Source organism: Caenorhabditis remanei, chromosome II, assembly GCF_010183535.1.
Source record: "Caenorhabditis remanei strain PX506 chromosome II, whole genome shotgun sequence".
In the NCBI taxonomy this organism is placed as follows: Eukaryota; Metazoa; Nematoda; class Chromadorea; order Rhabditida; family Rhabditidae; genus Caenorhabditis; species Caenorhabditis remanei.
In genome coordinates, this window is record NC_071329.1 from 2,293,744 (window position 1) to 2,321,071 (window position 27,328).

At 39.6% G+C, this 27,328-nt stretch overlaps 8 protein-coding genes across 8 annotated transcripts; 4 read left to right on the forward strand and 4 right to left on the reverse strand.

The window, feature by feature from the left end:
* Nucleotides 1–5,302: 5,302 nt before the first annotated feature.
* Nucleotides 5,303–5,779, forward strand: GCK72_004048 (uncharacterized protein; the record flags this gene model as incomplete). Its single annotated transcript, XM_003098328.2, has 1 exon — nucleotides 5,303–5,779. One exon carries the CDS (start codon nucleotides 5,303–5,305, stop codon nucleotides 5,777–5,779), a length of 477 nt encoding a protein of 158 aa, XP_003098376.2.
* A 745-nt stretch (nucleotides 5,780–6,524) lies between these two features.
* Nucleotides 6,525–7,001, reverse strand: GCK72_004049 (uncharacterized protein; the record flags this gene model as incomplete). Its single annotated transcript, XM_053724426.1, has 1 exon — nucleotides 6,525–7,001. One exon carries the CDS (start codon nucleotides 6,999–7,001, stop codon nucleotides 6,525–6,527), a length of 477 nt encoding a protein of 158 aa, XP_053588620.1.
* An 880-nt stretch (nucleotides 7,002–7,881) lies between these two features.
* Nucleotides 7,882–9,146, reverse strand: GCK72_004050 (uncharacterized protein; the record flags this gene model as incomplete). Its single annotated transcript, XM_053724427.1, has 2 exons — nucleotides 7,882–8,043; nucleotides 9,063–9,146. 2 exons carry the CDS (start codon nucleotides 9,144–9,146, stop codon nucleotides 7,882–7,884), a joined length of 246 nt encoding a protein of 81 aa, XP_053588621.1.
* GCK72_004051 (uncharacterized protein) lies at nucleotides 8,910–9,467 on the forward strand (the record flags this gene model as incomplete). Its single annotated transcript, XM_053724428.1, has 1 exon — nucleotides 8,910–9,467. One exon carries the CDS (start codon nucleotides 8,910–8,912, stop codon nucleotides 9,465–9,467), a length of 558 nt encoding a protein of 185 aa, XP_053588622.1.
* A 1,010-nt stretch (nucleotides 9,468–10,477) lies between these two features.
* Nucleotides 10,478–10,954, reverse strand: GCK72_004052 (uncharacterized protein; the record flags this gene model as incomplete). Its single annotated transcript, XM_003098360.2, has 1 exon — nucleotides 10,478–10,954. One exon carries the CDS (start codon nucleotides 10,952–10,954, stop codon nucleotides 10,478–10,480), a length of 477 nt encoding a protein of 158 aa, XP_003098408.2.
* A 3,544-nt stretch (nucleotides 10,955–14,498) lies between these two features.
* GCK72_004053 (uncharacterized protein) lies at nucleotides 14,499–14,801 on the reverse strand (the record flags this gene model as incomplete). Its single annotated transcript, XM_053724429.1, has 2 exons — nucleotides 14,499–14,588; nucleotides 14,658–14,801. The coding sequence occupies 2 exons, from the start codon at nucleotides 14,799–14,801 to the stop codon at nucleotides 14,499–14,501; spliced, it is 234 nt and encodes a 77-aa protein (XP_053588623.1).
* Nucleotides 14,802–15,970: 1,169 nt separating this feature from the next.
* Nucleotides 15,971–16,244, forward strand: GCK72_004054 (uncharacterized protein; the record flags this gene model as incomplete). The annotated part of the gene is made up of 2 exons (XM_053724430.1): nucleotides 15,971–16,053; nucleotides 16,097–16,244. 2 exons carry the CDS (start codon nucleotides 15,971–15,973, stop codon nucleotides 16,242–16,244), a joined length of 231 nt encoding a protein of 76 aa, XP_053588624.1.
* Nucleotides 16,245–16,377: 133 nt separating this feature from the next.
* On the forward strand, nucleotides 16,378–18,084 carry GCK72_004055 (uncharacterized protein; the record flags this gene model as incomplete). The annotated part of the gene is made up of 3 exons (XM_053724431.1): nucleotides 16,378–16,700; nucleotides 16,904–17,249; nucleotides 18,031–18,084. The coding sequence occupies 3 exons, from the start codon at nucleotides 16,378–16,380 to the stop codon at nucleotides 18,082–18,084; spliced, it is 723 nt and encodes a 240-aa protein (XP_053588625.1).
* Between the last annotated feature and the right edge of the window lie 9,244 nt (nucleotides 18,085–27,328).

Below are 27,328 nucleotides of genomic sequence, written 5' to 3' on the forward strand. Positions count from 1 at the left end.
GACACGTCAACCCTTACCATGCGGCCACGGAAAATGCAGGCTGAAGAAATGAAAGAAATGGCGACCCTTCGGTCGACAGTTTCACGCCACTTTCCCGTGTTCATTCCCCTATGCTTTATCAGTGTTTTTGGCTCAGAAGGCGTCATTTTGAGAATTTTGAAAAAAGAAAAAGACGGGCATCATGCGGGGGAAATTTCTGATCTTTTGGTCCAACTTCGAAGAAAATCGGTCCAGTAGGAAGGGCTGTAGGATCGGCGACACACACACAAACATACAGAATCTGGTGTTTGTTAATAGTAAAGATTCAGTGCCTTGAAAAGTTATAAGAACTAAAACGAATGAAAACGCTGAAAAGAAACTGATTTTCATTGGAATTTTTATTAAAAATAAAGTGAGCAATATGTGAAAAAATCCACGTGAAAAAATGTAAATGAAAAAAGAAAAGAAAAATGCAACTACATACGATACATGTACGATAGATGAAAACATACACAGAGTGTTTGTGGACTTACACACCGTACTCACTTCCAGATTTGTCAACATATTCAAAAAAAAATTCAGTGCTTTTCTGCTTATTTCTGACAATTTGTGATCTGAAAAAGATTATTTATAAAGGGAACAGTTGAAAACAAGGTTGAATTCACAAATCGTCACAAGAATACCGTAGAAAAAAAGAACCAACAATTTGAGAATTAGAACAATTTGATAAGACGGTCGAGAGCTTTCGCTTTGGCACTATCCGACAACTTTTTGTATTCTGGAGACTGGTCCAATTTCTTTGCTTTCTCCACGGTATTCAGTCCACGAATACACTTTTCGAGAAGTTTTGGCATCACATACTCGTCAGCCATCCACAACATCTTCTCACTATTGATTTTCGAGTTGTATAGAAGATGATATTCGATTATGTTGATAACTGAAGAAACCAGAAAACGACTGGCCATTTCTAACAGCTTATCTACAGTACTATCATTTGGAAACACTGGATTTGGGTAGAAACTGCTGAGAAGTAGAGCGAAATCATCGAAAGAAACGTCTTCAATCGGAATTTCATCCATTTGTCCTTCTTTGAAATTCGAAGAGAAGAGAGCGCTGAAGTATTCGGAGTGGTAGGAAAGGAACTGAAAAACGTAATTTTAGGGAAAATTCTTAATAATAGCTGATACAGAAATCGAGTTTTTCATTTATTCTACTAAAAAGGAAAACGTGAATAAAAGCTAGCAACAATTTGCTAATATGAACTCACCGCTTTGCTCACATGAAGCTTTTTTCCGTCGACAACTAAAATCGCATCGTTTTTATCGGAAGGCAGAAACAAGTTGTCGTAATCTCGTTTTTCAGGAGCTGGAGCGTAGTGAGGAATGAGAGAATATTGATAGTAACAAGTATCGTAGCTATAATTGCATTCAATTTGCTGTGTGATCACTTGGTTGTCTTCTGTGATTTTGATTGCAATCTTCTGTGCGTCGAAGTAATTATTCACAGAGTAGATTGTGATCTGTCCAGTGATCTCATCGACTCCTTCGCTTTTGGGTTTTTCCCAGTCAAATATCCAGGTCAAATTAATTTGATAGTTGTTGTACTTTCCGCTCCAGACACTGAAAAAATGACTCGTTCCAATCATTCTTTGGCCCTGTTCTTTCATTTTTTGATGAGAAATATGACTTACCATTTGATTCCGTGATGGGTCTTCGTCTCCAAAATATTGGTGTTGCCATTGATCTCATAAGTACCACTTTTATACTCGATTGCGTCACCCAGCATTTTCGTTAAATTTTCTTGCAATTGTTGCTATTGAAATACATAGAAATTGAAAAATTTTGTATGTAAATGATCGCAAACCCATTTTACGGGGAAAAAACTATTTGGAAACCAAAAAAATCAAGACTTTTCGCTGAAAAATCTTTTTATAAAAATTAAAGTGAGCAAAATTATCAAACAACGGAGAGTGTTTGCGGACTTGCGTACCGTACCCTCTTCTAAAAATTGTTATCGCTATTATAAATTCACGGTCTGCCGCCGCAGGGTGTTGCTGACAGCATGAAAATCGTAATAGATAACAGTTTCTCACCCATTTCAACTACGAGACTCATCAGAACAAGTTTCATGCGCCTCTAACACCCTGCGGCTGCAGACCGTGTGAATTTATAATACCAGTCGGTCGGTCAACCTCCTTCCCTACACCACCCTTCTTAGTTTTTCAGCGCCTGCGGCACTTCTCTAATGGTTCAAACAATTATAGCAGTGGGAAAAGTTTAAGCTTTCCAATGTCAGAAAATTTGACAAGGGAGAAACCGAGGGAAGGTAGGGACGAATTAAAACGGAGGACGTTTGGCAACCGGGGACAGTTTAGAGCCAAAACTGATATCGATACCTTAAAAAATTGTGTTCCCGATTCCGACCGAAAGAATGGTCTCTCCTCACGTTTTCAAATTTCCAGTCATGCTGCCCACTGACTGACAATGTAAGGTGAAATAGAAATGAACAAAAATCAATAATTTATTATTAAAACACATTTCAGCGCAGATCATTCCAGGAATCAAGGTTGTGGTGCTTGAGTTCGTGGTGTGCGAAACACATGTCCCATTCCGTTATTTCGTTTTCAGCAATTGAAAGATGGTATTATAGCAGAATGTTTTTCCTGACTCCTGGGAAGAGCGCGCACCACTTTTTGTGGTCATAGGCAATGCGTATTAGCTCCTAGGAAAAACCAAAGGCCTGTGACTCTAAAAGTGGTGCGCGCTCTTCCCAGGAGCCATTACGCAGAGTACGCAGAAATGTTTCCACTTGACGTAAGACGTAGACAATCTCCCATCTCATTCTGCCTTCCCAGACTGCCTACTGTATGGCTGGTCACCCTGTTCTCCCTTGATTATTATTGAATTCTAAATTCCCTCTATTCTCCTCCTATCAACATACACCCATGTTCCTCTCCAATGGTCCCAAATCTGTAAGTTTCATTTTCATTAACGATTCCTAGTTTCCAGTTTCGACAATTAATAACATTATCGATTTCAGCTTTTCAAGAGATTCGATTATAGAATTGGACTTGATGCAGCGCAAAAGCTTAGTCACAAGCTTGTTTGTGGACACACTTCTCGACACTACCAGCTATCGATTTGTGGAACTGAAAACCCAACCAGACGTTAGTTTGGCTTGCATCACTTCTGATGAATTCAAGTACGCAGATATTATTGTTCACGACATAATGAAATCATGGATAAGATAAAAGGCACCCTGCGTCACCCCTCACCTTGGCCAGTTTACGTCGATACGGAGTCATGGATACATTTGATCATGGCTCAAAGCTGGCGTTGATTACCGCATTTGATGTAAGAACGCGAACGGTCTTCTTATTCCGCACTGTTCAAGTCTCAAAAAGTCAGCTAGAGAACATCAAGTGGGAGATTAACAATCTTGGCCGAAAGGTTTTGACATTCGGGAAAAGGACTTGAATTCTTTTTGAAAAATCTTAATTGTTCCCTTTTTCATCACTTCTTTTTGATTGTCGATTTTTCATTTTAACAATAAAACTTTTTAAATAATAACAACCTGTTTTTGCATAAAGGCATTTCTTCCCAGAGCCATCTTTTCATTACTACATGCTGATTGACCTTCACATTCATAATCTTGATTGCCCCTCCGTATTGTTCTCATCGTTAGTATTCAAAAAAGTAGGTCACCAACCATACTATTTTTACGACATCTCTCTTGCCCCAACCCCTCAGTTTGGGAATAAAAGACCTGTCACTTCTCCTACACATCTTCCCTCTGACTGATGCCAACTCGTCTCTTTTATATGAATAATCTACCGAGTTTTGTTGTTATCAGAGATAATGATGCTGTAAATGAGTCCAACTGGTTGAGAGCCATAATATATATATCCGAGATAAACAGAAAAGAACTAGCTTCAGTTTCATACTTGCCGTGAGCAATATTACGTTATCGGTGCTGCAAACTCACAAGTTTATTTAGGGAAGACGGAATCAATTTAATATTTGAAAGGAGTAATTGATCGAGAACTAACGATGAGAACAACAACAATACGAAGGTCAATCAAGCTTATGAATGAGAAGGTCAAGTCATACCATATATCTGTTTTTTTCTCTTCTTATGTAGTAATGAGAAGATGGGTCTGGGAAGAAACGTCTTTAATGCAATAATAGGTTTTTATTATTTTTAAAAGTTTTATTGCTCAAATGAAAAATCGACAATTGAAAAGAAATCCTTGTGACCTGCCCCATTGACTAGTCGATCGCGAATGCTGATGTTCCGGCGGAGCATGACACGAGATCCCACTGCGATTGTGAGTTATGGAGGCAAGCCACCATGCATCATAGTATCACAATATTTGCCGGGCGTCAAAAAGATCTTCTTCAGCTTCTTCAATGGATCGGTCAATGTTTTCTTCCGACTTCTTTTTTGCCAAGGACGCGTTGTCGAGAGCACGTTTAATCGTTGATGTAGCTCTGTAATCCACGCCATCGATAGCAGCAATCGTCACTGTCTCCACCTGGATCAACCTCAACACTTCTGTGTTCATTTCATCGACTTCATCGGTAATTGTTGATTGTGAGTCCTTGAGCTTTGTGGATAGTCGTACCGTAGGCAATAACTAGTGGGAACTGGGTCCGCGTCATCATTTCATCCTTATGTCTGAACAATGCTAGAGGGAAGGAATGATTGCGGTCGTTGAATTGGACATGAATCCAGTCCACTACTCCTTGATCGTTCTTCACAATCCTTGTGACCTGCTCCATTGACTAGTCGATCGCGAACGAGATCCAACAGCGATTGTGAGTTGTGGAGGCAAGCCACCATGCATCAAAATATCACAATTTTGAAGTGAAAGTGGCTGAAATGAAGTGAAATGAGTTAAAAACTTTAGTATAAAATTACCTTACCTTGTACAGATCAATAATAAGGAGAATTAGTATTCAATAAGAATCAGGGAAGAAGAGGGGCGACCAGCCATACAGTAGGCAGTCAATAAGGCAGAATGAGATGGGAGATCGTCTATGGCTTACCTCAAGTGGAAACATTTCTGCGTACTCTGCGTATTGGCTCCTGGGAAGAGCGCGCACCACTTTTTAGGGTAACAGCCACTGTGGGTCTTGGCTTCTGGGAAAACTCTAGGCCACTGACCCTAAAAAGTGGTGCGCGCTCTTCCCAGGAGCCATTACGCAGAGTACGCAGAAATGTTTCCACTTGACGTAAGCCGTAGACGATCTCCCCATCTCATTCTGTCGTCCAGACTGCCTACTGTCTTACTGCTCTCTTATTTTCTATCCCGTCTACCAATATGGCCCCACGACCAATCCCCCACTCTATTCTCTCTTCTTCGGCTACCCTTATCCCAGTCACCCGTCCCCACCCTATCCAGAAGACCCCTCTCGAGACTTCTGCCGAAAAAGTTGCCAGATATTCGAAGATTCTGAAGCACTCCAACAGTCGTCATGCTGTTAGTCATGCTCTTCTCAGACTCGCTCAACTGAACTGCCCTATGAGAGTGTTCGAAAAATGCAAGACGGAAAAGAGACTGCAGAGATTCGAAGGAAATGTTGAGTGCCTGTATCAAATCAACATTCTGAAACGGAAATTCGAGGAGCTCCGTCGCAAAGAAGAATCCGAGAAGTTTGGAAAGAAATCATCTAAGTTGGAGTTGAAGGAGGAGGAGTACGACCCGGAGTTCTCAGGATCCAATGGACTGAAGACTACAATAATGGAGACGTATGCAGAGTACAAACCAACACCGATTATTAGAAAATTCAATCGATAAATGATCTCAGGATTTATTTTGTTTGTTTATGTCTTTTTAATTATTTCTGGCATTCGATTGTTATTCTCATTCCCTCAATCAATAAATCTTAATAATAATAAAAAAGTGTACTGTTTCTAGCATTTCTTTAAGGTCGAAAAAATCAGCAAACTTGTCCCCATCCGTTTTGAATCAAAATTTGAAAAAGTTAAGTTTTCGAGTTCTCAACATGTTAGGGGTGTCCCTCAGGGGCATTCTCGCACTGCGTTCCTTCCCATCGATTAAGGAAATGTGACGATAGGATGCATAGTTAAGGGTCACATGGGAATGTTTGTCTTCACATATGGTTACAGTGCGAGAAAAAAACGTGTGTGAACGTCGTTATAAATATTGACTTCTTTACTAAAAAGAATCTTATACATGGAAACTAAATCAATAACAACAATCCTATATTCAAGAGAAAACTATCACAATGTTTGACGAACTCGAAATGAGAGTTGTTATGAACTGAACAGGTTTCTAAGTTTGGGAGTTTGTTTCAGTCAACTTTTGTAAGCGGTGGGTACTAACAACCCGAATCTTAAACCGTCCGAATTAAAACTGGTATACTGATAAGAATGCTGACTGTTTTTCCATTGAAGAAATGCTAGCAACAGTACACTTTTTTATTATTATTATGATTTATTGATTGAGGGAATGAGAATAACAATCGAATGACAGAAATAATAAAAAAGACAGAAGCAAACAAAATAATTCGTGAGATCATTTATTGGTTGAATTTTCTAATAATCGGTGTTGGTTTGTACTCTGCATACATCTCCATTATTGTAGTCTTCAGTCCGTTGGATCCTGAGAACTCCGGGTCGTACTCCTCCTCCTTCAACTCCAACTTAGCTGCTTTCTTTCCAAACTCCTCGGATTCTTCTTTACGACGGAGCTCCTCAAATTTCCGTTTGAGAATATTGACCTGATACAGGCACTCAACATTTCCTTCAAATCTCTTCAGTCTCTTTTCCGTTTGACATGTCTCAAATACCGTCATAGGGCAGTTCAGTTGGGCGAGTCTGAGAAGAGCATGACTAACAGCATGACGGCAGTTGGAGTGCTTCAGAATCTTTGAATATTTGGCGACTTTCTCGGCAGAAGTCTCGAGAGGGGTCTTCTGGATAGGATGGGGACGGGTGGCTGGGATAAGGGTAGCCGAAGAAGAGAGAATAGAGTGGGGGATTGGTCGTGGGGCCATATTGGTAGACGGGATAGAAAATAAGAGAGCAATAAGACAGTAGGCAGTCTCGAAGGCAGAATGAGATGGAGAGATCGTCTACGGCTTACGTCAAATTGAAACATTTCTGCGTACTCTGCGTATTGGCTCCTGGGAAGAGCGCGCACCACTTTTAGGGTAATATGCCTAGAGTTTTCCCAGGAGCCAAGGTGCAGTGTCTATGGAAGTGTCAATAACTAAGTGAAACAATTATTGACTAAACTTTCAGGTACAATCGCACTTCCGAATCACCTCTAGTTATTATTCCGATTATGAACTCAGTATTCAACATCAATATCTATTTTGACGACGACGAAATGGATACAATCGTCGAAATTGAAGCAAAACAATTGAAACGACAGAAAGATGCAGTCCAGCCTGTGTGCAATAAGAAGACAAAAAGTTGCATAAATTTCATTTTTCAACAAATTTATCTTTTTTACTTAAAAAATGATTCTTAAAAATTGATTTTTCCACTGTACAGCTTAATTGCTTAATTGGAGACCGATACTTTAGAAAAGTCTAACAATCTTTTATTATCGACACATATGCTAAAAATCTAAAAATCAAAAAATCGCGCGCATATCTCATTCTCTTTGGTTGCTTTGGTGGAAGAGTTTTTCCGCGCGACCGTGTAGTCCTCTCGGATAAGATCTTTGCCCAATTCCTCGTTTTCTCACTCTTAGTTTCTCAACTTTTTTTGATATGAAAATTGGAAAATTACATTATCCTTTTTCCAAAAAAAAACTGCTGATTCTGACGGAAATAAAATAGTGTAACAACCTCAAAATCACAAAAAAATAATAATTTGTTTAACAAATGGTCAGTTAACAAGTGAAGAGAGTTATATCAGGCGTGTGGACTATTTTTGGTGTGCAGGTTTTGTATGTAGCAATGTTGCTACGAGCATTTCACATCCGTCGACGGAGAGAGTTCCGTTTGATTCCGTGAAGACTGCTAGACGTGAGGTTTTATAGTAGGAATACAACTCTCCATTGTTGATAAAATTTCCGACTGGAGCAATCTGAAATCGAAAAGCTTGAAACAAAATGTGAAAAAAAACCAATTTTACGTTTCCATATACTCTTGTTGGATTGTTCCAAATTGTCAGCACATATTTGGACACTGTCGTTCTTCAAAATGGTATTGATGTGGTCTTGCTTCCATAAGAATATCAGTGGCAGACAGGAGATAGGAGTCAGATGAATAGAGGAATTAGTGTTCAATAAGAATCAGTCAAGGAGAGAGGGGGACCAGCCATACAGTAGGCAGTCTGTGTGTTTAACTGGTAGTGGTAATAATATTTATTGAAGCTAAAATAGAGACGCACGCCTCTGCTTTTATACTGACAAGAGGCGGAGCTTAAACATAGATGTGTTGGTGGAAGAATGTAATAATAAAAGATAGAATGATTCAAGGTTCAGACCCTATGAATCATTTGATTGGGAGTGGGAGAGGAAGCGGAAAGAAAAGTGGGAGAGTGTAAAGTACACAATCGAGCACAATTGTCCATGGCAGACTCTTGGGAAGATGTAGTCCTCTCGGACAAGATGTTTTCCCAATTCCTCGTTTCCTCTCTTGTCGTTTTTCAACTGTTTTCCGATATGAAAGTTGGAAAAATACAATATCTTTTCCAAAAGTAGGTTGATTCTCAAAGAAATACGGTGTAAAAATCTGTATACTACAAAAAATCAATAATTTATTTACAAAACACATCCGCGTACTCTGCGTAGTTGGCTCCTGGGAAGAGCGCACACCACTTTTAGGGTAATAGGCACTGCATCTTGGCTCCTGGGAAAACTCTAGGTCTATGACACTAAGAAGTGGTGCGCGCTCTTCCCAGGAGCCAATACGCAAAGTACGCAGATATGTTTCCACTTGACGTAAGCCATGGACGATCTCCCATCTCATTCTGCTTTCCCAACTGCCTACTGTCTTATTGCTCTCTTATTTTCTATCCCGTCTACCAATATGGCCCCACGACCAATCCCCCACTCTATTCTCTCTTCTTCGGCTACCCTTATCCCAGCCACTCGTCCTCACCCTATCCAGAAGACCCCTCTCGAGACTTCTGCCGAGAAAGTCGCGAAGTATTCGAAGATTCTGAAGCTTTCCAACTGTAGACATGCTATTAGTCATGCTCTTCTCAGACTCGCCCAACTGAACTGTCCGATGAGGGTATTTGAGACATGTAAGACGGAAAAGAGACTGCAGAGATTCGAAGGAAATGTTGAGTGCCTGTATCAGGTCAATATTCTGAAACGGAAATTCGAGGAGCACCGTCGTAAAGAAGAATTCGAAAAGTTTGGAAAGAAAGCAGCTAAGTTGGAGTTGAAGAAGGAGGAGTACGACCCGGAGTTCTCAGGATCCAACGGACTGAAGACTACAATAATGGAGATGTATGCAGAGTACAAACCAACACCGATTATTCGGAAATTCAACCGATAAATGATCTCAGGATTTATTTTGTTTGCTTCTGTCTTTTTAATTATTTCTGTTATTCGATTGTTATTCTCATTCCCTCAATCAATGAATCTTAATAATAATAATGAAAAGTGTACTGTTTCTAGCATTTCTTTAATGACACAAAAAATCAGCATTCTTATCAGTATACCAGTTTTAATCCGGATGGCTTCAGATTCAGGTACCTTAGAAACTTGTTCAGTTCATACAATACATGGCTCCTAATCCTTATTTCTATATGTGTTGTGTTTTCCCATAACTACTTCAAATCTTTCTTTACAAACCTCATTTCTAGTTTGTCAAACATTGTGATAGTGTTCTCTCGGATATAGGCGTATTGTTATTGATTTAGTTTCCATGTATAAGATTCTTGTTAATAAAAAAGTCAATATTTATAACGTTGTTCACACACGTTTTTTGCTCGCACTGTAGCCATATGAGAAGACAAACATTTCCATGTGACCTTTAGCTATGCATCCTATCGTCACATTTTCTTAATCCATGGGAAAGAGCACAGTGCGAGAATGCATAATTAAAGGTCATATGGGAATGTTCGTCTTCACATATTGTTGCAGTGCGAGCAAAAACGTGTGTGAACGTTGTTAGAAATATTGACTTCTTTACTAACAAGAATCTTATACATGGAAACTAAATCAATAACATTACGCCTATATTCAAGAGAGAAATGAGATTTGTAAGGAAATATGTGAAGTAAGGATCAGGAGCCAGGTACAGTATGAACTCAACAGGTTTCTAAGTTTGGGAGTTTGTTTCAGTCAACGTTTGTAAGCGGTAGGTACTAACAACCCGAATCTGAGACCGTCCGGATTGAAATTGGTATACTGATAAGAATGCTGAATGTTTTTGACCCTAAACGAATGCTAGAAACAGTACACTTTTTTATTATTATGAAGATTTATTGATTGATTGAGGGAATGAGAATAACAATCGAATGACAGAAATAATTAGAAAGACATAAGCAAACAAAATATCATTTATCGATTGAATTTTCGAATAATCGGTGTTGGTTTGTACTCTGCATACATCTCCATTATTGTAGTCTTCAGTTCGTTGAATCCTGAGAACTCCGGGTCGTACTCCTCTTCCTTCAACTCCAATTTAGCTGCTTTCTTTCCAAACTTCTCGGATTCTTCTTTATGACGGCTCTCCTTGAATTTCCTCTTGAGAATATTGATTTGATATAGGCACTCCACATTTCCTTCGAATCTCTGCAGTCTCTTTTCCGTTTGACATTTCTCAAATACCCTCATAGGGCAGTTCAGTTGAGCGAGTCTGAGAAGAGCATGACTAACAGTATGTCTACAGTTGGAGTGCTTCAGAATCTTCGAATACTTGGCGACTTTCTCGGCAGAAGTCTCGAGAGGGGCCTTCTGGATAGGGTGGGGACGGGTGGCTGGGATAAGGTTCGCCGAAAAAGAGAGAATAGAGTGGGGGATTGGTCGTGGGGCCATATTGGTAGACGGGATAGAAAATAAGAGAGCAATAAGACAGTAAGCAGTCTGGGAGGGCAGAATGAGATGGGAGATTGCCTACGGCTTACGTCAAGTGGAAACATTTCTGCGTACTCTGCGTATTGGCTCCTGGGAAGAGCGCGCACCACTTTTTGGGATCATAGTCACTGCTCCTAGGAAAACTCTAGGCCTATGACCGTAAAAGTGGTGCGCGCTCTTCCCAGGAGCCAATACGCAGAGTACGCAGATATGTTTCCACTTGACGTAAGCCAACGACGATCTCCCATCTCATTATGCCCTCCAGACTGCCTACTGTATGGCTGGTCACCTTTTTTCTCTATGATTCTTATTGAATACTAATTTCCCTTATTCTCCTGTTATCACCGTATGCAGAGTTCCAAAAGTGAGTTTCCTTTTCTTCAATGACAGTTTTTGTCAGCCAACAGTTAATACGATTATGAATTTCTTGTATTTCAGCATGTAGACAATCAAAATAAATCCATAACATGGGAATCGATGATAGAATCGGGCTTGATGCCGTGTCTGTGGGCACACTTCGCGACACTACCAGTTACAGATTTGTGGAACTGAAAACTCAACCAGACGTTAGTTTGGTTACGATGAATCTCGCGATACTTGCGAAGTCATAGACATAACTATGGACTTCGAGGATTCTCACGTCTTTCTTGAGGATGTCCAGAAAAAAATGTGCGGCAAATGGAAGAATAAAAAAGACGTCGGCACCTATCAAAACCCGAAAAGGCCGATCCGTAGTTCTTTTTTAATGATGGAAGGTCAAATTCAAAACAGCACTTATGAGAACATAATCACTACTATTTTTGGAACGGGAGACATTGAACTGGTTGCTTCGTTTTTCAATGTGAATTTGACTGTAAGTTAGCCATATAAGACGGTCAAAATTTCAAAATTTTTTGCTAGCGATTATATTTTATTAAAAATTGAGAAACTCTGTACTAGCACATATTCATTTCTCAGCTTTGATTCCGTTGAAATATGTGTGAAAAATATCATGTAAGCACAAATCTGCTTCACTTTTGTCTGTTCACGTCATTTTCTGTTCTTTTTTCAAAGTTTATTCAAAAGTACAGAATCGGTATGGATACCGATTTTGTACCAAGAAACTCCTCCAGATTTGGTATTCATACCTATTCTGTACTCTGCATAAAAGATCACGTGAAAAAAGTTTTTTCTCCAAGTTTATTCGAAAGTACAGAATCGGTATCGATACCAATTCTGTACCATTGTAAGTTCTGTATAAAAGGTCACGTGAAGAATTGAAAATCCACAATTTCAAAGTGTCAAATTTTATTTATGATTATTTTCGCTTACGTGGATTCAAATTTGATGTTCAACTAGTGGATAAACTGGCCAAAATGACAATTTTTGAGGAAAAGTTACCTAGATTCTGTAATTTGATTTTGATCAACTTCACCTTTTCTTATTCAACAACATTAAAAACGTCCGTTTTAATGAAATTTGCATAAAAAGGTTTGAAAATGTGTTTTCTTTTTAAGTAAGAGAAGGTAAAGTAAGTTGATCAAAACCTAATTACAGAATCTAGGTAACTTTTCCTCAAAAATTGTCATTTTGGTGAGTTTATCCACTTGATGAACATCAAATTTGAATCCACGTAAGCGAAAATAATCATAAATAAAATTTGACACTTTGAAATTGTGGATTTTCAATTTTTCACGTGACCTTTTATACAGAACTTACAATGCTGTTGTTTGGTACAAAATCGGTATCGATACCGTTTCTGTACTTTCGAATAAACTTGGAGAAAACTTTTTTCACGTGATCTTTTATGCAGAGTACAGAATAGGTATGAATGCCAAATCTGGAGGAATTTCTTGGTACAAAATCGGTATCCACACCGATTCTGTACTTTTGAATAAACTTTGAAAAAAGAACAGAAAATGACGTGAACAGACAAAAGTGGAAAACTCTGTGCTTCACGTGCAACTTTTTCTAGCAATTGCCAGTTTATTGCAAAATCGTTCAAATTCAGGGAAATGCTGTATTTTCAGTACAGATTACTCACAGAAAACCATTTTTCAACTAGCTAGCAAAAAATTTTGAAATTTTGACCGTCTTATATGCATATTTCATCTCAAATACAAGTGCAATTTTTCAGGAAATCATCCACAGAATGGGATTCGATGATAGAATCGGACTTGATGCCGCGCAATATGGGATACCAAGTGAAGAAGATTCATGAAGTATGGCATTGGGACGACTCAAAGTGGTTCAGGGGAGGATTCTTCCAAAAGTATCTGGAATCACTTTCGAAGATGAAGCATGAGGCGTCCGGCTAGCCACGACCCAACATGAGCGACAAGGAGAAGGAGGACCACATCGATGCCATTATTAAGATTGATGGAATCAAAAATGCGCCGACAATGTGAAGAAGAACCCCGCACTCCGACAAATGACCAATCTACTTTTAAATAGCGCATGGGTTAATTACTCTTTTCTTGTTAACTGAAAAATTTAAATAAATTTTTGATCTTTTGTGATATTGAGGTTGTAACACCGTATTTCTTTCAGAATCAGAACATTTTTTGAAAAAAGATGTTTTTCCATCTATCATATCGAGAAAGTTGAGAAACTACGACAACCAGTGAGGAATTGGGCAAACATATTGTCCGAGAGGACTACACGGCTGTACGGAGGACAATTCTCCCACACATCTTCCCTCTGACTGATGCCAACTCGTCTCTTTCGGATGAATAATCCACCGAAATTTGTTTTTTTGTTATCAGAGACGTTATCAGAGATAATGATGGTGTAAATGAGTGCAACTGGTTGAGAGCCACAGTATACATATCTGAGAGAGATAAATAGAAAACAACTAGCTTCAGTTTCTTACTTGACGTGTACAACATTGCGTGATAAGTGTTGCAAATTCACAACTTTATTTTGTTAAAACCGAATCAATTTAATATTTGGAAGGAGCGATTGATTGAGAAACCATAAACCTGTCTGACTTTCTTTTATTTAAAAAAAAATAGAATCTTTTATTAAAAATTATTTTAAAAAAATGAATCCAGTCCACTACTCCTTGATCGTTCTTGACGATACTTGTGACCACTCCGATAGTAGTATGGGGATATAGATCCGGGAGGGGGAAGGTCCCTAACAGCTGTTCCCCACACGACACCCCCCCCCCCACCCCAGCGGAAAAAAACGGGACACCCTCCTCTTTTTACACACTCTCTCGCCACCCAAAGCGGAAAAAAACGGGACAACTTTTCCGAAAAAAGAAGACTTTTTGCACCTCAGTCAAAAAAGTCTTCTTTTGGCGGAAAAATTTCCCGCCAAATTCAAATTCAAATTCTTTCCTATTTTTTTCAAATTTCTTTTTCAAATTCTATTTTCAAATTTCCCACCAAAATTCTATTTTCAAATTTCCTTTTCAAATTCTATTTACACCTGAAAGAAAGAAAGAAACACAATTTTTACCATCACCACAATTTTATTATAAATAATTAAAAACAATTTTAAAACAATTTTAAAAAACAATTTAAAGTTGTGATTGTGGTGTCGTTGTGATTGTGGCGTTGTCGTTGTCGCTGTGGTGGTAGTTGGCTTGGGTGGTGTGGCGTGTGAGGGTCTGCAATAAAAAAGATGAATAATTATTCAAACATAATTATTTTCCTACCTATTCCTCCACGGGGAGCACCTGGATGTGCTCAGCCGGGTAAAAATTACCCGGCTGAGCCGCAACGTAGACCATGCGGTCTACGGCGTTATGGGTGGTCAATCCATAACGCGTCCAGAAGTGCGCAGCGACGGTCCTCTTCGCCCTCGGTGGGCCGAAAGCCATGAAGGCACTGAAAAAAGCAAAGACCGATTTAGATAACTATCATATTCACCTACTTCTTTTCATAAATCTGAATGATTCCTGCCGGAATCCGCCTCACCTCACCCCCCCCCCGTGGCGTAATATCGAAGGGTTCAAAATGACTCCGTTCCATATATAGAGCAATTATATTTGGAGCTCCATCGTTGTAGATAGGGAAGTCGGTGGGAAGTGTGACTTGAGCTCTTCACAAGATGGCTCTACACCCGACAAGTATCACATTTCTGTTTATACTTGTTCGTCAAATCTTCTTTGGTTGTGTTTGTCCTACTCTTGCGAAGTTGTAAGTAGAGGCTGAAATACTAGAAAATGAGATGAAATATAAAGAGCAAGGGATAACTTACCAGCAGTAGCAAACAGGACATAGGAATCAATAGAAATAGAGGGGTTACTAGTATTCAATAAGAATCAAGAGGAGAGAGGGTGACCAGCCATACAGTAGGCAGTCGGGAAGGCATAATGAATTGGAAGATTGTCTAGGGCTTACCTCGAGTGAAAACATATCTGCGTACTCTGCGTAGTTGACTCCTGGGAAGAGCGCGCACCACTTTTAGGGTCATAGGCCTGTTATTTTTCCCAGGAGCCAAGAAACGGTGCCTATGACCCTAAAAGTGGTGCGCGCTCTTGCCAGAAGCCAACTACGCAGAGTACGCGGATATGTTTCCAGTTGACGTAAGCCATAGACAATCTCCCATCTCATTCTTCCTTCCCCAGACTGCCTACTGTATGGCTGGTCCCCTCTGATTCTTATTGAATTCTTATACCCCGCTGTCCCAATGTCTCGTATTTGACATATTTCTACTTATTTCCGCACTGATTGTAATATGGCTCACATGACATTCATTGCAACAACTGTAAGTTTCTAGGCTTATCAATAGAATTCTATAGCCAACAATTACATTTTTCAGTACTGGATCGTGGCTATCAAAAAGCTCATATATTTGGGCAGACTGCTTCGTAAATGTCTCTGTAAACTTGTTGTACAGTATGACGATGTTCGGATTGATCACTAACAAGGAACACTACAGGAAAACACGATGCAAGGAATGTCCAGCGGAGATTTTACTGTCGTAGGAGATGTCGTCGCTTCGTTTTATGGGATTAATGCCTGATGGAATGAGATAAATGCGGTGATGGTCAGCTGGGGGCCATTGAGACTCCGCACCACCACCAACAATAGGAAATATAAAGGAGTGTGGAAACTATGGGAGATGACGTGAGTTGTGTTTTTTTTAAATGTCAATTTGTGTTTTATTTAGGGCTGAGTCGATTCTCGGGAGAGGTCGAACAATTCAAGACGACCTCAAAGAAGAAGGATTCTTGGTCGTCTACCCATACGATCGAGTCGTTTTCGTCCAAGGAATGGCACCAATGCCAATCCAATTCGTACAAATCAATATATGGTAAGATTTGACGAACAAGTATAAACAGAAATGTGATACTTGTCGGGTGTAGAGCCATCTTGTGAAGAGCTCAAGTCACACTATCCACCGACTTCCCTATCTACAACGATGGAGCTCCAAATATAATTGCTCTATATATGGAACGGAGTCATTTTGAACCCTTCGATATTACCAAAACATCGCTGGTAGCCAACATATACTATTGCGAGCATTGTCAGAAGATCATCACGGACGCGTCGCAGGCTTCTCGAAAAAACCACAATAAGCTGTGTGCTGCAAAGTGTCGTCGATGTGGAGTTCTCAACTGTGCCACGCCCACCCTGGAAGATTTATCGGCCAAGTATAATAAGAAATGCGATACATGTCGGGTGACATTCCATGCAAAAGCGTGCTATGAGAGCCATTTGGTGAAGAGCTCGAGTCCCGTAAACCCAAAATGTAATTGCGACTTGTTCAGATAGTGAGTTTTCCCTACTTTTTCCTATAAACCATTGTAACGTTTCAGCGTTTGAAATATGCAATCGCAATGTTCGCTCAGGAGATCATAAATGTGGAGACAAGTATTGTCTAGTCATGATTCTTCCCACTCATTGAAGAAACAAGAAGAATATCGATTGTTTGTTGTGGACATTGAAAGCAAAGTTACATCTTCAAGTTCTCCAGCGTGCTACGAAAGGACCCGCACACGTTCCAAATGTTATTTGCGGTCAATTCATGTGCAATAATTGCGTCGGGATGTCATCACTGTGGACAGCAACACCAATTCACATATAAGGATGAGGCGACCAAAGGACAGGCGATGAAGCAATTCGTAGAGTTTATGTGCAATGACATTCGATTCAACAACTGCATCATACTCGCCCACAATGATGGTAAATATGACCACAGCTACATCTTGGCCGAGGTGACGGGAGCCACGCCAAATATTCTGATGAATGGAAATCAGATTATTCAAGCAGAAGTGGTGTTGAATGACAAAATAAAGATCACCTTCGAGGACACCTTAGTAGTATGGAGATATGGATATCGGGGGGGGACACCTCCCAACAGCTGTTCACGGCGCTCTCCCCCTCCACCCCAAGCGGAAGAATATCGGGCACCCTCCTCTTTTCCCACACTCTCTCACTCACTAAAGCGGAAGAATATCGGGCCACCCTTTCCCTCACCCTTTCACCAAAAAACCGGGCACCCCCCAGCGGCTCACAACCTCCATCGTCTCACAATCTCCATCGTCTCACAATCACCATCGTCTCACACTCACCGCTGACCAACCCGCGGTTCTTCAACTGCCGTTCAGCCGTTTAAAATTGTTTATTTTTATTATTATTGTTTTTATTATTATAATAAAGTTGTTGTGGTGGTAAAAATTGTGTTTCTTTCTTTCTTTCAGGTGTAAAAGAAATTTGAAAATAGAATTTTGGTGGGAAATTTGAAAAATAGAAAAAGAAATTTGAAAAAATAGAAAAGAATTTGAATTTGAATTTGGCGGGAAATTTTTCCGCGAAAAGAAGACTTTTTTGACTGAGGTGCAAAAAGTCTTCTTTTTTCGGAAAATGGCCCGATATTATTCCGCTGGGGGGTGCCCGGTTTTTTGGTGAAAGGGTGAGGGAAAGGGTGGCCCGATATTCTTCCGCTTTAGTGAGTGAGAGAGTGTGGGAAAAGAGGAGGGTGCCCGATATTCTTCCGCTTGGGGTGGAGGGGGAGAGCGCCGTGAACAGCTGTTGGGAGGTGTCCCCCCCCCCCCCCCCCCCCCCCCCCGATATCCATATCTCCATACTACTCACCTTCAGCTTCTTGCCAATGGCTCTCAGTCAGATGTCTTTGGATTCGAAATGTGTCAATAATGGAGGACGATGAGGCAATTTATAAGGCTTTCATAGATCTGGAGAACGAAAGGATGCACAACAATGTGGAATACGAGTGGACATTGGACGGGGTGTCTGAAATCATCTTGGAACTCAAAATTTGGGCTGCCGGTTTAATTGTAATAGGTATTATTTATTGCTTCTGCTGCTGTTGTCCCAAATTCAGATGCTGCAATAAAATAACTGTTTTACCTAATTGAATCTTTATTACTTGCCTGCCGTTTCGTCTTTTTTAGTGTAAAATAGTGCGATTTTTGAGCTGTCCCCTTAAAATGACCATAACTCTCTAGGGAGTGTCCGCACGAAAAAGTTATCAACTACAAAAATAGAGCTCTATCATTGATCTATATGATCCATTAAAAATCTACTTGATGGGACAATCAGTATAACCATGGCACACTCTCAAAGTTTGGCGTTTTCAACTGAAAAAACCAAGCCTTAATATACTTTTGAGCGGTACTTTTTCGTTTTGTACTCATTTTTCTATTTTTGAAAATAAAAAAGAAAACTAACAGTAAGAAATTTAAGAGTTTGCAATCAGTTTTATTTGAAAATTGCACAGTGAACAAAGTGAGTGAGTCTGGGAGGGTTCATCTTCATAGAAATATTGTTAGATTCTTTTGTCGAGGGGAGGTGTATGCAGTGTGGGTGCGAATTCTTTCTTTTTGTACTCACATGTCTGAGTACATTCCCCACCTTTAGGGTGATAAAAAAGGAGTGGATGATTTTTTTTCTTTTTTTGAGGGGGGTGAGAAACAAGTTTGAAGAAATGATTTATTCCTTGGATCTCTTCGAGTCATGTGACTCTTCCTCGCGCTTTCGTTTCTTCGCTCCTTTCGATGGTCCGTCGTTTTCGTCGCATTTGATTTCGATCTTCTCGGGGCACATTGAACAATGATGGGTGATCTGGGTACAGTAGAAGCACCTTTTGTGGTACTTGCACTTTTCCCCATCTTGGTGTCGGAGGAGACACTAGAGACAAAGTTGTTTCTTGATCAGTTTCTTCTTTCTCTCCGGGTACTCCGGAAAGTTGAAGCATCTGTCCGACATGTGCTTTTCTTCGCAGAACGCGCAACCCTGATTGAAATTGGGTGGGTTCTTCGTTAGGCATCGTTGCTTGGGTCCCCAAGCTACTTGGGACTTGAGCTTCTTCGGTTCTTCTTCTTCTTGGGGTTCACTCTTCTTTTTGGGGATCTTGTATCCCTTCAAGGATCCGTGGGAGTCCTTCTTGTCTTCTTCAAAAAGCAAATATATACATTATTGTGGACGAGCGACACATGCAAGTCAAGAAGGTAGAAATGAAGAATTACGAAACGCGACGGAGAAAAAGGGGGCGGAACCTATAGTCACCGATAGAGCGGCGGAATGTGTGTAGGTGTCAAGTGAGAGAGTAAGGGCATTACTGGAGACCCAGAGTATGTCCATGACAAAAGTTACATCTGCATCCTTCTGGTCACAAGTTAACAAGGGACGGGAAGTGTCCAGATGTTGTCATTTCTAGAGAGCGTGTAAAGGGATGAGGGTGGCAGGGGTGTTAGACAGTAAGAAGCAAAAGACTAATAAACAGGAGATAAATATACGAGAAAAAGCATAATAAAGTAACGGAATATAAAAAGAATACGAGAATTGAGTAAAGTTTGGGAGGCAGAATGAGATGGGAGAATGTCTTCTCCAACTGTACAGTACCGCTCAAAAATATATTAAGTTTTGGTTTTTTTTAGTTGGAAAGGTCCGAGAGTGTGTCATTGTTATACTGGTTGAACCATCAAGTAGATTTTTAATGGATCAGATCAAAAGAAGACCTCCATTTTTGTAGTTGACAACTTTTTTGTACGGACACTCCCAAGCGAGTTATGGTCATTTTAAGAGGACAGCTCAAAAATCGCACTGTTTTGCACTGAAATGGGTCGATTTGAGGGAGAAATTACTTTGTCGATGTGTAACTCTCTGGGGAGTCTAGTTCGACTATGTCAATAGATGGAGTGAGCTTGTAAACCAGAAGACCTTCCCTCACTAAATAGAAAGTGACCCAGATAGGAGTCCCGATTGCTTGTACTAATAGGTAATTTAGTGTGATGCTCTGCTGATTACGTAACCTCAAAAAGTATAACATTTATTGTTAATCAGAATTCAAAAAATTGAGAAGAAATAAGAGAAAGAAAGTTCGCATAAACTGATCCTTGTTGTTGGTAGACCAAAATTTTGGGCTCTTTGCATTGGACTTGTTGAAGCAACGGGATTTTTGATTTCGGTGCCAGTGATGTCTCATTTCTGACAATTTTAACTTTTTGACGAAATGAAATTGGTTCAGTGCTTCTTCCAAAAAATTGGTCAACCCGTTCGTCGGCAACGAGTCAAAATTGAACTTTGGTTTTACGTAGCATTTGCACATTATTGAATCTTCCTGCAGCGCTTTGCATGCTTCATGAGAGAAATAGCGTCAGGTATGTGGTCATCAAAATTGTCCGCTAACATTCCGTGCATTGTGTTCTTCCCGTATTGTTCCTTGGTAGTTATCAATCGAAAGCGGAACATCGTCATACTGTACAACAAGTTTACAGAAACATTTACGAAGCAATCCGCGCAAATATGAGCTCTTTGACAGCCAGGTATATCAGCATATTTCAAGTTTGCATTCCTGGTTGACGGATACTGAAAAATGAAATTGCTTGCAAATAAATTGATAAGCCTAAAAACTTACAGTCACAGTTGTTGCAATGAATACCATGAGCATGATCAGCGGTCAGTACACGATAGGAAGTCCACAATAATACAACCAGCGTAGAAATAAGACATTGGGACAGTTGTAACAGGGGGATACAAGAATTCAATAAGAATCAGGAAAGAAGGAGTGACCAGCCATACAGTAGGCAGTCTGGGAGGTAGAATGAGATTGGAGATTGTCTATGGCTTACGTCAAGTGGAAACATTTCTGCGTACTCTGCGTAGTTGGCTCCTGGGAAGAGCGCGCACCACTTTTTAGGGTCATGGGCACTACATCTTGGCTTCTGGGAATACGCAAGGCCTATGACCCTAAAAGCGGTGCGCGCTCTTCCCAGGAGCCATTACGCAGAGTACGCAGAGATGTGTATCCACTTGACGTAAGCCATAGACGATCTCCCAACTCATTCTGCCTTCCCTGACTGCCTACTGTATGGCTGGTCCCACTTTCCCCTCTGATTCTTATTGAATACTAGTTTCCCTATCCCTTCTTCTGCACTATCTGCTACTGGTAAGTTATCCCTTGCTTATAATTCATCATATTTCCACTATTTCAGTCTCTACTTGGAAAATACACCCGCTACTTACAACCTCGAGGGCAACCATTCCAATTGCCGCGACTGGAACCACACCGAATATTTTGATGAATGGAAATCAGATTATTCAAGCAGAAGTGGTGTTGAATGACAAGATAGGTCTACTTCAAGTAAATCTTCAACTTCTTGCCGATGGCTCTCAGTCAAATGCCCGCCGCTTTCGGATTCGAGGAGTTGTGTAAAGGAACATTCCCATACATGTTCAATCATGAAGATCATTATGGTAAAAAGTTCTCAAGCCTCCCGAACAAAGCGTACTACCAGCCAGAGTTGATGACCCCCCCCCCCCCCCCCCCCCCCCGAATAAGGCGAAATTTGATGAGTGGTATGAGGAGAATAAAGATAAGGAGTTTGATTTTGATAAGGAGATTCTCCAATACTGCGAGGATGATGTGCGCATTCTTGTCAAGGCGGTGGCCAAGTACTTTGAGGTATGTGTTTCACATTTGATTTATATTCAACACCATTTTAATTCTAATTCATTACAGATTTCGGCACTAATCTTCAACAATTGGAATCCAATCGTTCAAACGTGCACTTTGGCAGGATTCGTGATGTTCGTCATGAAACATGAGCATTTTGACAAGGGAGTTGTTGGATACATCCCGGAGAACGGATTCCGCAGTCCAAGCCGATCCAATTCTGCTCTGGCTCTCAAATATCTCCAATGGTTAAATGAAAAAAAACCCTATTTGAAGATCCAACATTCGCTCAATTGCTGTAATTATATGATAAGAATAAATTTTCCAAATAAATCTCTTTTTGACATCACAAATAGACTCTTCATAGTCAAATTACTATAAAACCCATTTTTAGTAGAGCGAGAGAGAGCGCAGACAGTTAGACCCTCTCGCTTCTCTGGGTCTCTCCCAACCTTCAAAAGATCATATCTCTTGACTCCGAGCAGCTATCAAAAAGTTGTCAACTAACAAAATGTGCAGAATTTTAAGCTCTATATTTTACCAATTATAAGTTTTTTGATAGCGTGCTTCCATGTTGAGATAAACCGGGTTGAAGTTTTCCAGTCAGAGAGACGCAGACAACGAGACGCTCTCGCTTCTCTGAGTCTCTCCCCTTGTTCAAATCTTTTGATATTTGATTTAAGAGTGATTTATAATCAATATTTGAAAGATTTAACTGTTTTATCTGGAAATTTTCAGTGTTTTCCAACATTATTTAGTCTGTTAGCTTTCCCAAGGCTTCTACGCGCCCAAGGCGCGCCAGACCATACATATTTTTTACTTTTATGACACTAGAAGTTTTCACCTATCTATTTATCTACTTATTTTCCCTTTTTCCTTTAGAAATCCCTGTTTATTTAGCACTTTCCGCCGCCTTCCCCTCCTTTTCCCTCATTTTATTATTTAAACGACGCGCCGAAAAGAGTGTCCAATGGAGCGCGCTTGCATCACACTTGCCGGTTGTCAGTTTATTTATTGCCCTGAAATCCCTTCGATTTCATCGATTTTTGTCCGATTTTTTGAGTTAAAAAGTGCAAAAAATCAAGAAAATAAAAATCACGGATTCAGAGAAACCCCCAAATAATGCAATTGCGAGGAGAATGAGCGGTGAAAACGAGACACCGAACTATCAAGAGCAACCGGCGCGGATATTGAATCAGATATGGACGCCGCAGAATATTAGGGTGTGTTCTGGACTAAAAATTGTGAAAAATCATAGAAATTTGATGGAAATTTCAGATTTTTCAGCGAAAATTGAGCTAGAAATGCTATTTTTGCTTTTTTACTCATTTTTTGCCAAAAAAACTGATTTTTCGGTGGAAATACTAGTTTTATAAGCTGAAAATCATGAAAATCACCTTTAAAACCTATAAAAACCTATAAAAACCTACAAAAACCCCAAAAAATCGAAAAATCAGCTGAAAACTCAAAATTTGTATTTTTTGCACTATTTTTCCGCAAAAAACGATTTTTTTTGTCAAAATACAGGTTTCCTGACCTCAAAAACCGTGAAAATCACAAAAAAAACCTGTAGAAACCACTGAAAACCTCAAAAATCTGCGAAAAATGTTTGAAAAATCAAAATTTGTGATTTTTTACTCATTTTTTGTCGGAAAACCAGATTTTTAGGTGAAACAGACACAAAAAAACAAAGAAAAACCTCCATTCCAGATCGAAAATCCGCCGCCTCCTGCTGAAAATGCTCAAAATCCACGTGGCGCCGCGGCGGCTCCGCCCCCTCCGCCCCCTCCACAGAATAACAGTTTAAACGCGGCTCGGTGAGAGAGAATTAGAGAATATATTAACACGGCACGCGTCTTACATCCGCGCTCTACCGAAACCGAAGAAAATAGTGTGCGAAATTGAGAGACACAGAGAAAAAGCGACATTTTTCAACGGGATTTCGGCGGAGCGCAGTTGCAATTACCGTGCCGTGCTAATAGAATGTTCCGGAATAAATATCTGAAAAAAACGAGTTTTCCTCAAGTTTCAGCGATCGATTATTTCACGCAATGCTCGTAAGAATAGCGTTGAAATATTCGGGAAGGGTTAGTCTGCGGTGGAGAAAAGCAATCGAAGGGTCCATTCTGTTTGTGGTGAGTTTTATTGATGAAAATAGTGAAAAATAGTGGAAACCTGAAAAAAATCGTTAAAGTTTGACATTTTTTGCATCAAAATTCGAGTTTTTAGCTCCAAAGCATCTGCGGCTGTCGCGCCTTTGGCGCGTTTTAAAATTTTGGATCAAACAACCTTGTCTGGCGTTCCTTTGACGCGTTTTCTCAATTTTCCAGTTTAAAATGTTAAAATAAGGTTGAAAACTACTGCTGGCCCGCCTTAGGCGCGTTTTTCAAGTTTTTATCGTGAAAATCACTGAAATTATGCTAAAACCGCCTAAAAACTATGTATTTTTCGAAAAAAAACAAGACTGTCGCGCCTTCGGCGCGTTTTTCACATTTCAGCACAAAAAGATCTTCCGAATGCTTATTTTCAAATCAACAACATTGTCTGGCGTTCCTTTGGCGCGTTTTTCAAGTTTTTATCATGAAAATAAGTGAAATTATGGTAAAACCGCCTAAAAACTATGTATTTTTGGAAAAAAAACACAAGTCTGGCGTGCCTTTGCCGCTTTTTACACCAATTTACAAATTATTTTTTTTTTAACCGAAATCACATAGCTGGCGTGCCTTTGGCGCGTCGTTTTTATGCCTAGAAATCGCTGAAATTATGTTAAAACCTCTGTGCCTGGCGCGCCTTCGGCGCTTTTTCGAATTTTTAGTTTGAAAATCGCGAGTAGGAAACGCTAGCTCAAAGAAGCACGAGTCTGGCGTGCCTTTGGCGCGTTTTTCGAATTGTTTTTAGAAAAATGCTGAAATTATTCAAAAATCCTCAAAAAGGGCACGGCTGTCGCGCCTTTGGCGCACTGTTTTTCAGAAATCACTCTAAAAATCGTCAAAAACATGCCAGCTGGCGTGCCTTAAGCGCCTTTTCTTCAAATTTTCAGTTTGAAAAATGCTCAAAATGATGAAAAAAGTGTGTTTCTTTCTATGAAATCGGAAATTAATTCAATTTCCGTTCACCCCGTTTCCAGGCTCTTCTCCTATTCGCCTCTCTCATCTTCATCCATTTCAATTTCACTCGATCACCGGCAACATGTCTTGATTCGATGCAAGCGGATTGGATACGAAAAGGTATCATATTTAAAGAGGGAAAAACCGATTCTCAGATAATTTTTCTCTGAAAAAAAACCGAAAAAATCGAATTTTCGGCCAATTAAACATATTTTCATGAGTTTTAGGGCAAAAAAACTCCGAAAATTCGAATTTTTCACTCATTTTCAGCGGAATTTCTCAGTTTTTCCATCGAAAAATCCAATTTCTAGTTGTTTCGAACCTAATCAGCCGATTTTTGTGCAAAAATTCGAATTTTCAGACAAAAAATTGCTAAAACTAGTGAAAAATTTCGTCTGTCGCACCTTCCATGCGTCAATAATCTCATATTTTCACTATTTCAGACCGGAAAATCGCTCGAAATTCTTTTAAATCAGCTAAAACTTTTGGAAAATCCAAAAAATTCTACATTTTTGTAAACAGGCTGGCGCACCTTCGGCGCGCGCGAAATCTCGAAAAATACTATTTTTGTGTCAAAAATAGTTTTTTTTTTGCATTTCCGTACCGAAAACTGCCAAAAAATGCGGATTTTAATGAATTTTCAGCTGAAAATATCAATTTTTCAGTGTATTTTCCACGCTTACCGTCATTTTCAAAATAAATAGTGTAGTTTTTGCAATTTTTTTCTGAAAATTTAAACTGCTCTGTAATTAACCAAATTTCTCAATTTTTCGATCAAAAAGTCGAATTTCTGGTTGTTTCGAACCTAATCACCCGATTTTTGCGCAATTTTTCTTTGAGAATCACGAAAAAGTCATTTTTTTTGGTCTAAAAATTGAATTTTTCAATAAAAATTCGTCTTTAAGTCGAAAAATCGATATTTTTCCAGGTATCGTACGTATCGAAGTGGTCCGGAATCTGGAAGTGCTCGAGGAAAAGGAGAATTTTATCAGTTCTTACAGTAAGACACTTTATTTTTGATCTACTACAGTAATCTTCATTCGATTCCAGTCAGTGACAACTCTCATCGAACATGTCATTTCAACCCAATCGATGTGTTCCGTTTCGGTCCAAGTGTCATACCGTACTCGATGAAAGAACGACAAGCGGCGAAGGCGCGCCAGATGAAAATTGCGAGTCCGGTAAGTGAGGGGGAAATACACTGAGAAATCGATATTTTCAGTTAAAAATTCATAAAAATCCGCTTTTTTTGGCAGTTTTCGGTACGGAAATGCAAAAAAAAACTATTTTTGACACAAAAATAGTATTTTTCGAGATTTCGCGCGCGCCGAAGGTGCGCCAGACTGTTTACAAAAATGTAGAATTTTTTGGATTTTCCAAAAGTTTTAGCTGATTTAAAAGAATTTCGAGCGATTTTCCGGTCTGAAATAGTGAAAATATGAGATTATTGACGCATGGAAGGTGCGACAGACGAAATTTTTCACTAGTTTTAGCAATTTTTTGTCTGAAAATTCGAATTTTTGCGCAAAAATCGGCTGATTAGGTTCGAAACAACTAGAAATTGGATTTTTCGATGGAAAAACTGAGAAATTCCGCTGAAAATGAGTGAAAAATTCGAATTTTCGGAGTTAAAAATATTGCTGAAAAAACTATTTTTGACACAAAAAATCACGTTTTTCAAACTAATTTAAACGCGCCAAAGGTGCGACAGTCTTATCTCAAATCGCTATAAAAATGCTCATTTTTCTACAAAAATGCAAAAAATTTCGAGTTTTTCAGCAGTTTTTTCGAAAAAATAGTGCTTTTTGGTCCTAAAATGTATTCTTTGCAGTTTCGACCAATGACGTACTACTCATCAGTTCTCTCATTCCTTCGACCCAATTTGTTCTTCGATGAGGAAGAGGAGGAGGTGTATACGGTAAGGTTTCAACCTGATTTTGAAAGATTTCGGACGGAAATAACCTTTAAATAAACAAAAGTCTGCAAAAAACTGAATTGCTAAGCTAAAAACCGTCAATACTAAAGAAACTCCATGGCTGTCGCAGCTTTGGCGCGTTTTCCAGCAATTTGTTCTGGAAGTTACTGAAATCATGCTAGAATCCGAACAAGACATGTGACTGGCGTGCCTCGAACGCGTTTTATAGAAAAATAGAAATTTTTCTTGGAAAATCACAAGGAATCCGACTAAAATTGCCATAAAAACGTTCTGGCGTGCCTTCGGCGCGTTCGACTTCACTTTTCTTGTGGAAATCACTGAAATTATGCTAACCACATCTTTGGCGCATATTTGAAGAATTTTGTTGAAAAATTGAAGTTTTTAATTGGAAAATCAAACGATATCCGGTCCGTGTTGTATCGGAGATATAGAAATCGTCGA